The sequence below is a fragment of the Protomyctophum parallelum genome, assembly GCF_964188405.1.
Source record: "Protomyctophum parallelum genome assembly, chromosome: 8".
NCBI classification, from domain to species: Eukaryota; Metazoa; Chordata; class Actinopteri; order Myctophiformes; family Myctophidae; genus Protomyctophum; species Protomyctophum parallelum.
In genome coordinates, this window is record NC_139703.1 from 7,297,977 (window position 1) to 7,315,683 (window position 17,707).

At 43.6% G+C, this 17,707-nt stretch overlaps 1 protein-coding gene across 3 annotated transcripts in view; it reads right to left on the bottom strand.

Moving 5' to 3' along the window:
• Positions 1-4,191: 4,191 nt before the first annotated feature.
• Positions 4,192-17,707, bottom strand: part of fam219aa (family with sequence similarity 219 member Aa) — a 28,613-nt gene continuing 15,097 nt past the window's right edge. Inside the window, exons 3-6 of one of the 3 annotated variants that reach the window (XM_083771606.1) lie at positions 14,831-14,924; positions 12,743-12,823; positions 7,160-7,214; positions 4,192-4,445 (exon numbers count right to left, since the gene is read on the bottom strand). In XM_083771606.1, coding sequence (XP_083627732.1) covers positions 4,290-4,445; positions 7,160-7,214; positions 12,743-12,823; positions 14,831-14,924 — 386 coding nt within the window. In that variant the 3' untranslated portion in view covers positions 4,192-4,289. Of the gene's footprint in view, positions 4,449-7,138; positions 7,215-12,742; positions 12,824-14,830; positions 14,925-17,707 lie in introns of all 3 variants that reach the window. The other 2 variants (XM_083771605.1, XM_083771604.1) reach the window with 2 other exon arrangements.

A 17,707-nucleotide genomic window follows, 5' to 3' on the forward strand; every position in this document is an offset into this window, starting at 1 on the left:
CCCGGGGGGGTGGGGGGGGGGGGTGCTATTCATATCTTGACCTAAAATATCCTTGTGTTGAATCTGATTACAAGTTCACAACAGAGCATAATCGCATTAACCATCGTGTCCTCGTTTTGGGAAAATCTTCCAAAAGAAATATTTGATGTTTAAAAGAAATGTGTCGTTTCCCCTCATTATGAGCTTGTAGTACGGCTATTTTCTATCAACAAAAAAAATGACACTTGTGAAGTGAGGGACACTCTTATCATCATACATCGCATTCCGTGCTCACGTATCACTGCTATCGAATATGTCCATCTCGTATTTTTCAGGACTTCATTTAACTCTTGACAGGGTATGAATTGAACCAAATGGGCAGCTACTGAAACACTAAGTATTTAGCTTTGTGCGGTTATCAGGTATTATCTTATTCAAGTGTCAAACCACTTGGATTCGAACCCTGATCTCCCGCACGGAAAACCACCACATGTACCGCTGATCCAAAGGGAAAATGCTCTCCTTGGCCATGAACATATTAAGGGTTTTGGCCAGAAGCTAGGTGTCAAAATAACAGTACAAAGCTTATTGATAATGGGTACTCAATAAGCTTGTTATCGGGTTTTTTCAGGTATCGAGCTCCATCCCCATTTGTGATTCACACACTAAATGTTAATCTTTATCTAGTGAAAACGGCTGACGGTGAGTCTTTTACAGTGATGCAAATCTTGCAAATTAAAATGTGTGCACTCCCATGCTTCAAAGACTTGTGTTTTTCCCTTTCAGCATCACTGGAAAATACTCATTACAATAAACCATTGACAGTAGAGAGTCTGTGTCCGTTGCTACATACTGTAAAGGTACGTACTTTGTCACCCATTCCCCCCCAAACAATTGTGCATCGATCAGATTATTGGGTTATATGAACAGTTGAGCACATGTGCAAATGTACAAAGAGACAACACAAACACACGGAAAATAAAAATAAAGTTAAGATATTAAAACCTTCACTGATATGCGACAACCTCCGAGTGTCTCTAAGGATATGTTCCGATATGATTTGCTCCAGGCAGCATACAGCGGAGTGCCGACATTCACCAGTACTCATAGCACATCGTCTCTGTGGGGTGGAAACCACATGATATGTGCAAAACTGTTACTTCTCAGGATTCAAAAAGAGCACAAGGAGCAGTTCTGCAAGATCTTGTCGATCTTTGATGCTTTTGTGTGATGCCGTAGTGTGATCAGGCAGTAGGGCGTTAATTTACGAAAAAACACGAAAAGTTAAAACACGGAGATGGGAGGTTTCTGCTCGACAGCAAAGATATTGGCGTTGTCGTATCTCCATATTTCACCTTTGAATGATCTTCCACTGTCACTTAATGCCTCACTTTGTCTTACACATTTTCCGTTAAATTTTTTGGACATACAAGGTTTCCACCCGATAATTATATCTGTCAAGCTTGCGAATCCTTTTTTTTGTTTGTTTGTGGTGAAAGGCATTGGAGATGGCAGAAGTGTATTTTCTTTCCTATTCCCCCCTCCCCCCCGTTTCACTTTTATGAACATCTTCCTGCATACACGTGACATATTTTGTGACGACGACCATGAATGATAACGTTGGCCCTTTTTGGCTAGTACTGCTGAGAGATGTCCAGTGCATATCAGTGCAAACTGAACCGACCTTAAGCACCTCTTTAGGAAAACGAGTCCCTACAGTAGTGGTCTTCAACGTTTTCTTCAGGCCAAGGAGGACCCCTTAGCTGAGAGAGAGAAGAAGCAGGGACCCCTTCCCTACATATTATGTATTATTGTATACCATTGTGTAAATGTTTTGATCGTTTAGACATGATGTTATGGGCCGCTATAACCGATAACAGGCTCGACAAGCCCAAAAGCTAATTGATACTCGGGACTCGATAAATTCAGAACCGGGTTTGTAATGGACCCAGTTTTCAAGGTGCATCCCTAATTGTGTTGCAGATTGAACCTTTTAATAGAGTTGCTGTTGGATTCATGCTAATGTGTATTTTCAGGGAGTTTAGATACCTTTTAAATTTAGTCAACTTGACCGTTGGCTCTGTAAATAGCCGATCTGTAGATCTGGCATTTCCGGCTAATGTTCCCCATCACACAAAGATTTTGTCGGACCCCCTGAGGTAACCTAGGGGTCCCCGGACTCCCCCTGTTGAAGACCCCTGCTCTGCAGAACCTCTACCGTTATTGCAGCAGTTTGATGTCAAATCCAAGACGTGGTTTTTTTGGCCAGATGTAAACCTCACATAGAGTAGATGACTTCCGTTGGCACTAGGATGTGGCTAAGTGGTCAATAAAAGGCTGCTAAATAATCGGCATGAGCTGCTCAGTTAAGACACAATGCAACAAGCAACATGCAAAACAGATTTTTCTTTGTTTTTGTTTTTTTTTGTCTTTGTGTTCGATATAAAATATCCTCTTGCAGTTGGATGTGAAATAAGTACTACAGTACAGTACAGTACAGTACAGTACACCCGTGTGGTAAACAGCCAGTCAAAAAATAACTTTGCTACAGTTTTTTTCTTCTTTTTTTTTTGCCCCACTCAAACTGTAATCACTACATTAGTGCTGTAAGCATTAGGGTTCTAGTATCGATATAGCTTCATGTTTTAGCGTTACTTACTTTACTTTACTTAACATGGATCTAATATCACACACCGTTTTATCCGTGTCGGATACGTACCAGGATAGGAAGACAGCAGCAGCGGACTGAGAAGACGAAAGCGGCGGTTCCCAATCGTTTTAATGTTCGAGAACCCCCATAACTCTGAGAGTGTACAAAAAGGAACCGAATGGACGCCTGGCTTACGGTCAAGAAAGTCGGAACTTCCTTCTTAGGACTTATCTGACGAGACACCTTTCATATTAATTTAGCCTGCTGTGCCAAACCAAACGCGAAGGCATCATCATGTGACAAAAAGAGCAGATCTACAAGCTGACAACCTATCACGGTGCAGAACAGCAGCACATTTGACCATGTTAAGTTTTTTTTTTGCCTCTTTGTTAGGCAAAAACAATGTATATCCAAACATTTTCCAAAACATTTCAAAAGGGTTTCAAAATATCTCCGCGGATTTCATGACCGTGGGAACCCCATTAGCTTGTTTGCGAGTTTGTGTACATCTTTAGTGACCGCACGAACATTGGTTAGAACAAAACATCTAGGTGTGCTGACCAGGAGACCACCGAAAGTTATGAGAGCGCTCAGATTTACATCATTGTATAGCCATCTCTCTAACCCAAACGGACAACGTTTGGTCGGCGGATGGTAACATGTACTGTAGCCCCATTAACGGATGGCAACATGTACTGTAGCCACAACCCATTCTGACCTGAGATCAGATTCATACTAGGTTTCCGCCGGACACACACTGGTCTGATGAACCCATTCTGACCTGAGATCAAATTCTAAAAATGTCAGTCGCTCTTCGATTTTTCAAAAATAGCAGACCTACAAGCTCGTATCGCGCCACTCGGTGGCGCGATATGAGCTTGTAGATCTGCTATTTTTAAATAGCTAAAGCATAACATGATGCCGACACCAAAATGGGTGCCCGGTCAGAATGGGTTAACGGGTCCATTCCATTCCATTTTGTACACTCTCAAGAGTTACAGACCCGTAAGGGTCGATTCGGAACCTCTCTCAAGGAACCCCCGAGGGTGCCGAGGAGGACCCCACTTTGAGAACCACTGATATAAAGCCATCGCTCGTTTGTTTTTCTATTATTATAATTTTTTACCATCAATGATGCACCGCTTCCACCACGGTGCACACTGGCAGTTTGTTGAGACTCTCACAGGAGGGGGTGGTGTTGTTGGGGCAGTCAAGTCTTTTCATCATGTTCGTTCCTCCTCAACAGGGTAGTACACCTGTCGATGATCCTTCGACGCCTGAATACCCACAACAACACAAAAGGGGAAAGTCAAACAAGACTTGGAGATATTTCCTTTAATGTCTCTCTTTTTGTTCCTCCTTCAAGGGAACGTGTTCTTTCATCAGACAAGCCGTCTTGTGTCTTGAATTTCCACAATGAAAAAAAAAAAAGGAAAAAGAGCAAGATGCACGGATCCTACCATAGGAGGAGCGTACATATATAGTTGACCTAGTTTAATCTTTTCTTTAATTATTATTTCAGTTGACACCGCCCCCCCCCCCACCCCTCCCTTTGTGCCCCGCACTGCCATCCACAAGTTTTTTTGTCGTTCTTATTGTTGTCGACGACTCCACTCCGCCCTGCTGGTGTAAAAAGCCTGGGGGTGCAGGAGGGTGGTGGCTACTGGATCTGACAGGCCGTGGACGGGGTGGCCTGGCAGCACATGCAGGTGGGGTTGACGGCCTTGGGCGGGATCAGGTCCAGGTCCTCGTCGTCGGGGATCTCGTCCAGTCGGTAGCCGTCCTTCAGCAGCTGGATGTTCAGGTCCTGGTTGATCTGCTGCCGAACGGAAGGAAGGGGCGAAAGGAATGGACATCAGCGGAGGGAAAAGGTCATTATAATTCACCTTTAGCAAAGCCCTGCCCTCTACCACTTAGGTCACATTCTCACCTAATATATGGGTGGAGATTTTGGGATTCTTGCATAGTTAATTTGCTGCGGTTTGCCTTCACACTGTCATCCGTAGCAATTGGAAACGCAGCAGGGGGGACCTTTATCAATGTGTTCCATTCATAAACCTAGCCTACAACACAGCCTACAACACAGTGAAATCTATAGTGATAAAATTATACTCATAACGTGCATGTGTCGTGCCGTCTGGGACTGGAGGCAATTTCACTCCTCCTTCCTGGTAGGAACAGAGTGCATTCTGGGACGGATTGCAATGGTGAGTGGCCCCAAACACATGAACGCGCTGCCGTTGAACGCGCACGAGCGTCGTCCGTCGTGAACGTGTACAATGATAGTCAACGGACAGCGCGTTCATGTGTTTGGGGCCAGGCTGCAATACCTTCATTCGGCCACTATGTCCATTTCGCCTCAGGGTTTCCTCTGGGTGCCTTCTCTATTCATATATACACTCTAAGATTCGACCACGTCTAGTATCCACGGTAACGGGACATCTTTGCGCTGCGTAAAATATGCCTTCTCCGTCTCCAACTGTGTTCAGCTCCTCACCCGCCACATTGTTTGCTTCATTTCCTTTATTTACTGCGGATTGCATTCACACCTGCGCCGAATCGTAATCAAGTGCGATTGGAAGCGAAGCGAAACCTCCGTTTTTGCTCGGAGTAAAATGCGGTTCTTTGATACGCATTAGGATTCGAATGAGCCTTCACACCTGCCAAACGAAGTGCACTTTCTGAAAATGCGCAGCAGGATTCGTTTTAATCGCAGCAAAGCTCTCTGGTGTGAATGTGACCTCAGACACCTTCCAGCCAGGCTCATTCATTCCAATGTAAATATCATGGATTTTACACATTAAATACTGGCTCATTTTTTGAACCAGACCTTCAAAATCTCTTCCAAATCCGTCAACAAGGACTGCCATATGCACTGGAAGAATATGTGCGTGACATTTATTTTTTTAAACAATGTTTTATCATATAGGAAAACTATTGGTGGAGAGGTTTGTCTAACCCATGTTATGGTTAGCTGTGATATAGGTCAATTACATTATTACTATGTGATATAGGTCAATTGCATTTTAGTTAACTGAAATACAAAATGTGGAATAATGTTAAGCCGTTTTTTTCTCGGATGATCCGCCCCCACAACAACGCGGTGTACAGTACATAGCAACATTATAAATATTTGAAGTTTTTCCACAAAGATTAGGTCAGGAATTAGAAGGCGTTTTCAGAATCGGCCTCAGTCCTAAATATGGGTTAACAAACTTCAGTCAATAAACAAAGATCATAGAGAAAAATCGTTTTAAGCTAATTTTTTACGAATTTTCTCCCCCCAAAAAGAGTGAAAACAGCAGAATATTTGCCCCCAGAACAGGGTTAAACATTAACGTGACACAACAAGAGGAACACATGAACAGGAATCAATGAAGTCAATGTGAACTAGCGCAACAAGTAATGTAATGCACCATTACAAATGACAGCCCAAAACATGAATGCTATACTAACCTTTACAAATGACAGCCCAAAACATGAATGCTATACTAAAACACATTCATTTGAAGGAGCACTTAACTCATTTTAACATGATCTTTAATACCATTTCCTCACTAATGCTCATTATAAGATGGCACCATCAGTGGCGTGCACAGACATTTAGAGGGGCAGGTGCTCAAGTGAAAAAAGGGCACCTTGTGCAGCATGTGGAACTGGCCGGTTGCTGTGTGAGATTTTGTACTACAAAATGGTTGTACTACTGTACAGTAGGTGGGGGGTTTCAAAAAAGGCACATTGCTGTCCAGAGGGCAATGGGCAGGTGCTCTAGTCTAGCACCACCTAGTGTCTATCTGTGCACGCCACTGCCATTTTCAAACTTTTTTGAAAAGTGTTTGAAAATATGTAAAATGTTTTGAATTACAAAATAGTTTGAGAACTACTGAACTACTGAGGCCATTTTAGAATTGGTCCCAGGTCTTAATGGGTTAAAAAAGCATAAAATAATAGGTTTAAATCTGGTTTTGAAATGACCAAACCATAGGCTTGTGAACTGTCCACAGCCCCCTCCTCCTCCTCTGAGACACAGACTGAATCCCCCACCCACCCCTCTTTCCCCTCACTGTAGGCCTATAAGTTTTTATTTTCCCTTTGTACCTCCTTTATGATATTTCCGGCTATATATAGAAGTGTATATTTGTACGTCTCTAAATGTTATGATGAATTGAAAAAGGTGGACCCTCTTGTGAACAAGTGTAGTGCTTTATTGGGTCGTCCACTCACTGTTAACAGTTTTTGTATTGAGTTGTGCTTGAAATTGTACAAACTGTTAATAAATAGACAGAAACCTTATAATGAGCATTAGCGAGGACCGATTATACTAAGATGGGTTGAAAATGCGTAAAGTGGACCTTAAAAAAAAAGAAGAAAAAAAAGCATTGAAACCATTTCCCCCAATGGGCGCACAAATACCTGAGTGACGCATGACAGTGCTGTAGGTGACACAGTGGAGGGAGGTGGTGGTGTTGTGACGTTATGTAAGCTACAGTGTGTGTGATGTATAGATACCTGGTCCCTCAGACATCTCACCTCGGCTGAGGAGTATCCTGATGAGGAGTATCTGGACATGTCAAAGTCGTCGTCACTGCGAAACGGAAGAGGAAAGCAAAGAAACGTCACAGGCCAACAACAACATCCCCCTCCCCCGCGAAACACAATTATCCCATTTAGGCCTGACGTCAAAATTAAAATAAAATAAAAGTCTTCTAAATCCTAACAGTTTTCTGAAATACCTCATGTTTCTATATCAGTGGTGCTCAATATTTCATGTCAAGGACCCCCAGAATTATGTGTATTTGGGCGCCGACCCCCATCTGAAAATATGTTGTTCCAGACCCCCCCCCCCCCCCCAGAAGCCAATATAGGAGTTAAAACCGTTCCGCTCTGAAAAAAATATATATAAAGATTTGCGCCACATTTTCACGACCTTTCAAAAATAGCAGACCTACAAGCTCTGAGCTTGTAGATCTGCTATTTTTCAATAGCTAAATTATAACATATTAAACATAATGTTTAAAACACCAAGAGGAGTTCCCGTCCAAAATGGGTTAATACTGTATATGCCCCCGGCCCCAATCTCAACCCGCTCCTACGCCCTACCAACAGTCATTAAGGCATGCGACTCCCTTGTCTCCTTCAAAACTGCTCTCAAGGGGCACCTTACAGACGGCTGCAATTCGAAACATGCCCCCGTAAAATCTGAATCTCCCACCCACCCCTTTTCCCCCTCACTGTATATGTTCCCCCCCCCCTTTTTACCTCCTCTATGATCATTTCCTGTTTTTGTCTATATTGAAGTGTATATTCGTATGTCTCTAAATGATTTGATGAATTGAAAATGGTGGGCCCTATTGTAAACAACTGTAATGCTTTATGGTGTCGTCCACTCACAGTTAACAGTTTTTGTATTGAAATGTACTGTAATTCCACAAACTGTTAATAAACAAGTAAGACGCGCAAACGCGGGAAGCAAACGCAGCTCGTGTGTGTGTGGTTGGTTGTGTGTGTGTGTGTGTGTGTGTGTGTGTGTGTGTGTGTGTGCTACAGCTGCGCCCTCTGGTGGCGGGCGGGTGGTGTAACAGCGGGACACACAGACATTCAGCCCTTGCTGTCATAGTAAGTGGCTCACTGCATTCGCAATAAATCAATCAAACCCCAAGTTTGTTTCGGTCGTTTCCAGCACCCTCTGGTGGACACATTGTGAACAGAGTGACATACTACATGCAATACAAGCATTCATTTACAAAGACAGTGAGCCTCTTTCACAACAGTTCCGCACCCTCGCTTTGCACAACTCAACTAATGAATTGTTAAAAGAAAGCAATCCATGATTCATTGGACATATATAAATTAAGAGTCCCATCTCATATGTGCACACATCGGTGCAGGGGGTAATTAGGGAACGCAAGGAGTTTGACATTTCCAAGGGATTGATTTAGTGTAGCCAGCAGAGACAATCTGGAACCTCTCCTATTGATCGTTGGAGCAAAAAATACAGGGCCTAATTAATGAGGCCGCAGCGATCAGACGTGGCGCGCGCAGTCGCGCACACACAGCCGTGATATGAGAAATGTCATGTCATTGTCGTCAGGAGGAAAACCCCACATGTCCCAAAGGGCGTTACTTTTCAGAAAACGGACAAAGGAACCTGTGTTCCATGAATGGATCCAATGTAGTTATTTAGGCCCCTTTTCCACTATGGGGTGGAACCAGAACTATCCAGAACCTGAACCTATTTTTTTTAGTTCTGGGTTTGTTTCCACAGCGCACAGCGCGGTACGGCACGGTTTCAGACCAGGTTCTCAGAACCTTTTTTCGGCCCTGCTTTTGAGGTAGTACTAACGCTGAGTACTGGGAACCTATGGGCGGGGCCAGCAGCGCTGCTGCTCTCGATTGGTCGAGCTGAGGTGACAGCACTCTGAGCACTGAGGAGACCGGAGCGAGGAGAAGCGCACACAACACAACAGCGCACATTTTAAACTCCTAAGTGCGACACAGCGACAGCGGACACACATAAAAACAACCTGGAAAAGCACACAGAAACACTATGGCCACGAGAGAGGGAGAGACAGAGCTTGTGTGTGCGTGAGGGAGAGAGAGAGAGAGCCATAAAGCTGTCGCGACGAGTTGTTTGCTTGCAGTTGTTGTTCTACACTACAGCTAACAGCTAGGCTAACTGCAGATGTGTGTGTGTGTGTGTGTGTGTGTGTGTGTGTGTGTGTGTGTGTGTGTGTGCGTGTGCGTGTGTGTGTATGTGTTTGCGTGCGTGTATGTGTTTGCGTGCGTGTGCTCGCGCGCGAGAGCGATATAATCTATTCTAAATTGCCAGAACAGAATTTTCTTTCTTTTTCAGGGCAAGGCATTAGGCATATCATTACTAGAAATGTGCTGTACACAATACTACACATTGGAAGAATTAAATTCAACTAGCACAACGGTTAAATGATTTGTATTTGCACATTTCTTGATATTGACATTACAACTGGACTGGACGTTATGGCACAATTTGCTCAATCTGCTCAAGAGGCACTATAATTGCAACCCACACAATGTTAAATGCTATATTCAAAAGGTGGGTTATCATTTATCATCATATGAGCTATAGCCTATATGAGATATATTTTTCTCTTGCAGTTTAAGCAAAATATTGTAGACAGGTAAAGGTTGGAGAACAACTGGTCGAATGCATTTAAAACGGGTGTTTTACTGTTGTCCCACTCCCCACATGGAAAGGAAATCCATATCGGCAAATATAGCCTATATAATGTATGCTGCATATATCCATGTTCATATAAACTACAGTATGTGCATATACAGTATATCTATTATGTATAGGAAATATATGTGACAGCTGTGGCATGTGGCTGCCACAGCTGTGGCATATAAAAATATGTTCATATTATTGGTTTAAAAAAGTACAATAAAGCAAATAAATTTGAAAATAGACAATCTACAAGCTCACGTGTCTCATCGAGCTTGTAGTTTGTCTATTTTCAAATGGCCGAAATGTATTTAAGTAGAATACTATATATACAGCTACTTTCCACCACTGTTGAATAATAACCAGTCATTATTTAAACATGAATATCTCTGTATTCCGGGACCCCCCCGGCCGTGCCAAGGGGGAGGGGGCCCTGTCGGCCGAGCTACTCAGCAGTGGGGGAATAGGGGGGGGGGGGGGGCAGACTTAACAGGTTCTGGGTTCTGGTTATATGGAAACGGAAGCAGAACTTGGTTCTGGAACTACACATGGTTCTTGGTAGTTCTGGGTCCTGGAAAGTTCTGGTTCTGGTTCTGGTTCCACCCCATAGTGGAAAAGGGGCCTTAGTCACTAGCGCTTGTTAAAACCCATTCAGGCCTGACATTGAAATTTAAAAAAAGAAGTTTTCTAAATCATGACAATTTTCGGAATGATTTGAGGCACATTTTAACAATTTTTCATAAATAGCAGACCTACAAATTCATAGCGTGCCACTCGCGCGCTATGAGCCTGTAGATCTGTTATTTTTCAATAGCTAAATTATAACATAATGTTTAAAACACCAAAAGGGGTTCCCGCCCAGAATTGTTTAATACTTTTCATTGGTTAAATATTTTTGTAAAATATTAGAGCAATATTTTTTTGGGAGGAAAGGAAAAAGGAAAAATATGTCAAAAGTAACAAATATGGAGATAAGAGGTTTCTGTGCGACAGCATCGATTTAGCACCTTCCGACAAGCTTTAGATAAGTCTGACACAGGGGGGTTGGGGGGGGGGGGGGACATGCACTGCTTGCAAATGTCTCCGGGGTTCTTTCAAATTCTAGATGGGTCTGTATTTGTACAACCCAGAGTAAAATGATTGGTAGGGAAAGTGACTTTTATTTTTCAACACTCTGTATAATGATAGCAATCATTGGGTTTTCTTCAGCAATTCAGTAACTGCTATTTCTTGTTGACATACGAGATTTCCACTACAAGGTTTCCAAGCCAGTGACGACATTGCGGATAACAAACAAACAACTGTTGTGCCCTGGCTGGCGAGGACCCGGGTGTGCGCATGAGTCAGCCAGCGATGTCAGATTTGACAGAATACGCGACGTCATCTTGGCCGGCAGCCAGAGAGGCTGAGCTCACATGTGAGATTCCCTTGTTGTGTGACAACAGGCGACGGTCTGGGAACATGGGGATATGGGGACATGGGGATACGGGGACATGGCCTGGTATATGGGGACATATACAGGGATATGGGGACATGGGTATACACAGGGATATGGGGACATGGGTATACACAGGGATATGGGGACATGGGTACACAGGGATATGGGGACATGGGTATACACAGGGATATGGGGATATGGGGACATGGGTATACACAGGGATATGGGGATATGGGTATACAGGGATATGGGGACATGGGTATACAGGGATATGGGGACATGGGTATACACAGGGATATGGGGACATGGGTATACAGGGATATGGGGACATGGGTATACAGGGATATGGGGACATGGGTATACAGGGATATGGGGACATGGGTATACAGGGATATGGGGACATGGGTATACAGGGATATGGGGACATGGGTATATACAGGGATATGGGGACATGGGTATACAGGGATATGGGGACATGGGTATACAGGGATATGGGGACATGGGTACACAGGGATATGGGGACATGGGTATACAGGGATATGGGGACATGCATGCATTAACCCATTAAGACCTGATATCTTCAAATGCCTTCTAAACCAGTATTTCTCAAACTTTTTCCATGTCAAAGACTGCCAAACTGCGATCTACACGCTCATTTTCACTATTTTAAAAATGAATTTATGTGGTCCAATGTTCAATGCCCAAAACATAATTCCGTCATTATTCACAATTATTTGTATGGCAATTAATTAATTTGTCAGTTAAAATGTCATGAATATGAGCTTGTAGATCTGCTATTTTTCGATAGCTATATTATAACAAAATGCTAACACCAAAAGGGGCTCCCGCCCAGAATGGGTTAAAACGTATGCATTGGCAGCTGTGAGTGTGCAGCTATACATTATTTTCACTCAGTATTAACTATCCCGTTGGCTGGCACCTCACAAGGACCGGTGTTACCTCACAAGGACCGGTGTGTGCTGTGCATCCTTTGGCTTATACTGTCTGCACTTTGCAACTGGACCTCAGACAAGTGTTCCAGCTTGCAAAAATAAATTACCCCACTGATTTCTGTATATAATGTTACTCCTCCTAATATTGATGATTTCTTGTTTAGTATTGTCTGTCTTTATATATCTTGAATGAATTGAACACATGCATTATTGTTTGCAGGAATTGCAGCTGTGTACAATCAAATCAAGCACTGTTGTGACAGCATTTCTCTTCTCTACCCAAGTCTTCTTTACTAAAGAAGACTTGGGTAGAGAAGAGAAATGCGATACACAAGCCGAAACATAGCATTAGAGCATAATGTGGGAACATGCAGAGTGGAAACATAGCATTAGAGCATAATGTGGGAACATGCAGAGTGGAAACATAGCATTAGAGCATAATGTGGGAACATGCAGAGTGGAAACATAGCATTAGAGCATAATGTGGGAACATGCAGAGTCGTGTTGAAGAAATGCCTTACCTGTCAGTGTCCAGGGCTACCAAAGGCTTCTCATCTGGGCTCTGGTCTAAAGAAGAGTAGCCTTTGTTTGGCACCACCAACCTAGAGCAGGATAAAGGACACACACAAACACCAAAGAACGACCCATAAATGTCCAAACAAATAATCACAAAAGTGGCGTTTTACATGACGGGGTGTGTGTGTGTGTGTGTGTGTGTGTGTGTGTTTGTGTGTGTGTGTGTGCGTCCATGGAGATGGTGACTCAGAGTTGGACCGATCAGTGTTGAACTATGTCGAATTATATTATCTATTATAATGGACAATTTAGTGGGCATGACCTTTGGACAAGTAGAACATGACCTGTTCTTGCCCGCCGGGCAAGTGCCTCTAAAACCTTACTGTAGTGTCAACCCCATGTGAGCATCTTAACGAGGCTGACCTTTCGCATCAATCGGCAGATTGTGACATTTGTTTTGAAAATATATCCACTGTGTGCTCAAATACACCCACTTTAATCAAAAGGATTTCATCAGCCCTCTCCCTGGCATCATGGATTAATGTTGTACAACTTACAGTTAATACACTCACAATATATCCGAAAAGCAATAATATCTAATCTAATATGGAGCGCCTCAGTGCGTCAAATAGGAACTGTTCCAAAAATGAACAAATGTTGACGGCTGAGTTGGCTTTGTTCGAGGCTTACAGATCTTCCCATAGAAACGTCTATGGGAAAAATGCATGGGGAATTATTTCCTGGGCCTGCTGTCATGAAAAGGGGTGGGACTGCGACACTATGGTAAACGATACAGAGATAACTCCCCGACAATATCGCAGAGACAGTTTGTTTAATTTTGGACTGGCTTATATGAGGCGATTTTAAGAAACCCAATGTTATTCTCCGTAGAGAAGATACTTCCAGGAACCAGGGGATGAGCGAGTCAAGTCAGGACTTCTGTGCTCTATGGCGTCCGGTACCAAATTGGTACCGAGAACCAGTATCCATCCGTACTTCCATCCAATCACAACAAAGCAGGTTTCATTCATGCCACTCTGTAAAGCCTCAACTTAACTTCCTTGGGGGGGGGGGGGGTACACCATATTCCTCTACTTTCATTCAGACACTCAACCTGCTAATAGAGGTCTTGTCCAGCGCGATGTGAAAGTTGCTTAAGACCCCCCCCCCCCCCCCCCCCCCCTCCCCGTTCATTGGCTACCACCAGGTCCATTAAACTACCGGTAAACAAGCAGCGTTGGGGATGCGGCAGTCTGTCCAAGCCTGCCACTGACAGACAGAGACGCAGAGAAACTGCAGCTAATCCGTGGCCTTCGGACGGTAGCCATGATAATCTCCTGGCTTCTCAAGGATCGTGGAGCAGGGCGGACCTGTCTCTGCAACAAGAAGCTGCTTCCTCCCATCACCACTAATCCACCCCAGAGAGATGGGCGGGTGGGGGTGGGGCTTTGTGGTGTGTAGATGAATTTAGGGCCAATGCTTTACTCTTCTATCTTCATCATTCACACTCTCAGAACAGAGACACCCCCCCCCCCCCCCTCTCATTCTCTGAGAAGCCTCGTTTGTTGTTTTGTATTGCGGCCTCAACATTAGGAAGTCTGACGGCGTAACTGGAAGGTTTGGCACTAAAGTAAAGGCTTGGATGGGATGCGATGGGGCTGGGCGTACTGCAGTCCCATGGGTTTGTTTTGTCATCTCAGATTTGTTGCAGTGCTTCTTAATTATTCAACAACTTTAACCACTTCCAAAACCCAGTCTAGACCCAAGTAAACTGGACCCGAGTTTGTCTTTTGTACTTTGAGCCTTGTTCTTTTTCCTCCGTCTTCACATCAGATCTCTTCGGCAAAAATAGCAGATCTACAAGCTCACAATGCATCTCATTGAGAGCTTGTAGATAGGCTACCCCCCTCCCTCCTCCCCAATAATATAACAGACCCACCAATACGAAACATATCATCATAAACAATGTTGTTGAATGTGTGGTTGGCCTAATAACACATTAGGTTGAAGAATATGCATGATGCCATCATTAGGTTGAAGAATATGCATGATGCCATCATTAGGTTGAAGAATATGCATGATGCCATCATTACCTTGTCCTGGAGTTCTTCTTGGGCTGTTGGTTGACAGGACTCCCCACTGTGCCGTTCTTCACTGATCCCTTCCTGGCCAGATCCCTCTGTTTCTCTGACAACAACCACAGGATGTAGGGCCATGGGTTAGACTACAATAAAAAGGCTAATGTAACAAAACATTATGTGCAAATGAAAATTCTTATTTTCAGTCGGAAATAAGTCACCCGAACTCACCATCACCACCAAGTAATACCGTTGTGACTTCAAAGATTGGTAAACGTCTCGTTAGCCTACAAATTACAAAACTAGTATCTTCTTACTATAATCTCACGGAATCTCGGACTGATGCGCCCAGCCTAAGCGGGCCATTCGATTCGACACCTGCCATTCAATTGATTTAGTCAGTCCACTTTATCCAGTTTGCACTCTTTAGACATTCTCCACTGCTTATTGACTTAACGGGTACTCTGACAAGGGGCATAACAAGTATTGCATAACAGGGTGGGGGCATGCATACCCTGTTTGCATCGTTCCCGCGTAGGGCGAGACCCAACAGTAGGATAGTAATAATAGTAATTTGTCTCACATTAGGAGTTTTGTAATTTGTTCACATTAGGCTACAACATATGTAATATAACGTAACTTACAGTGCAGGCAACAATTGGACAATTTGTCTCAAATAGCCTTGAAACCAGAAGGGTTCCCGATATGTGGCCCATATAGGCCAAGCCTATCTCCTGTTTCTGTAGCGTGAGACGACTTGATATACAAGTACATCCCCCAGCCGTGATGCACAGTATACCTTGCTAAAGTGGTCAGGAGGTGCACATCCCAGGCTAATTCAACGGGTGCTCGAACAAAAAAAATCACACCAGTGTGAACCAAGTGGTGCAACTCCCGTCTATTGGTTCTCTGTATCGTTCCAATTTGTATCGCAGGGAAGGGGGCCTCTCGTCTGGAAGTGTGTGTGTGTGTGTGTTTATGATTTTGTTTCCCTCTTCTATGGCATTCTCTGTATCGTTTGCGTCCAGCAAGTGGCAGCCATGTCACATACTTCTCAATGTGACACATGCGCACACCACTCATGCTCCCAGACACAGGGGTACACACAAACAGGCACACGGACATTGTAAGCTGGATGTAGAAGTGGTTTGCACCACTTAAAAAGAATAAGACTGCTAACCGTTTAAAAGCTCCCCAAAAACGTTTTTTTCCCCGCCTTGGTAAATAATGTTTTTGGGGAGCTTTCAAAATGGTGTGCAGACTTTTTTTGCACAGTACACCTTGGACATGATGCTAGTAGTATGTCACAGGGACTTGCCCCAAATCCAACCCTTGATACTGAGTGCCAAGCAGGGAGACATTGAGGACCATTTCTAATAGTCTTTGGTATGACGTGGTCGGTCGGGGGAATCCCAAACCACAACCTTCCAATCTCAGGGCGGACACTTTAACCACAAGGCCACTGAACTGTAAATACTACTGTTGTGTCACAGAATGTAGTTAGTTTTTCATCTTTAGGCGAGAATTTAGTCTCTGAAAATACGTTTTCGGGAGATGAGAAACACACAGATGGTTAGAGCAGAAAGGGTGACCTCAAGACAAGTACAAATTTGACTGAAACTAGAAAGATGCCTTCTCTGGTCTCATGAACTTGACAAGTGTGTTCTTCCCAAGGATATAAGTTATTATTTGGTATTGAGGAACAAACCCAAGACTTCAACATGTGTACTTCAATTTTGTATGGTTGTAACTGTACCGTTTATAATGCTCCACTACGTGCTGACTAATCAAGCTGCCAAGCTACTGTGGTGAGTGTGAGGGGATTTGAAGGCTGATTGCTATGTGTGCATGGGGTTTTTATTCAAGAGTCAAGAGTCTGTAATAATAACACAGGCATACACATTAATCCACCCTCTCTCAGACATCACTGCATCACCCCATCAAGACCACAGCAGACTGTGGGAAGCAGGAAGCTAAATGGAAGACTAATCAATCGTGGATTCCCTTCAAATGGTTTGAGGACACACAGACTTTACATACACCAGGGGTTCTCAACCTGTGGGGGGTTTTTTGCAACTAAATGGCTGGAAAATAGAAATTAAGTGTTTACATAGTACTTGGTGCATGCATAAAGCATAAACGTAATGATTATATCTGGTTTCAGTATTAATTTATCATATATCTTCTCTATTACTAAGGTTATTTTTGCAGTCAACTCAGTTTGTATTGGTGGTGAGGGGGGCGGGGCGGGTTCGCAAGACATGGCCAAAGTATTTCCGGGGCCCCGGGGTCCCCACTCCCCAGAACCCCTGACATACACCACTGATTCCCAAACAGAACCCAAACAGAACCCCTGACATACACCACTGATTCACAAACAGAACCCCTGACATACACCACTGATTCCCAAACAGAACCCAAACAGAACCCCTGACATACACCACTGATTCCCAAAGAGTGGCTCGAGTCGGGACCCATTTGTGGGTCATGGAGATATTTTTATGGGTCCCTTTATTTTTTGTTTCCCATATTTTGTTCCGAATTATTATTATTATTATTTCAAAACATAAAAAAAAAAAAAACTAAAGTTTTCATGAATTAAAAACTAAACTTTCACCAGTATGGGTTCTGGGCAAATGTCTAATTTCTTCTTTTGGGTCTCGAGCTAAAAGGTTTTGGAACCACTGCTTTACAGTATAAACTGAGAGCAACACAGTAGAACCACTGCTTTACAGTACAAACTGAGAGCAACACAGCGCCTGCAAATACACCATCTTTGAACTTCCGCTCCCGAAAAAGCATTGTCCACTGTTGGCTGGAAGGGCAGCGAGGGTGGGTCTTCCCTCTGTAGAACCAGTAGAAGCCGATGCCCTATGCTACGGGACTCCCTTA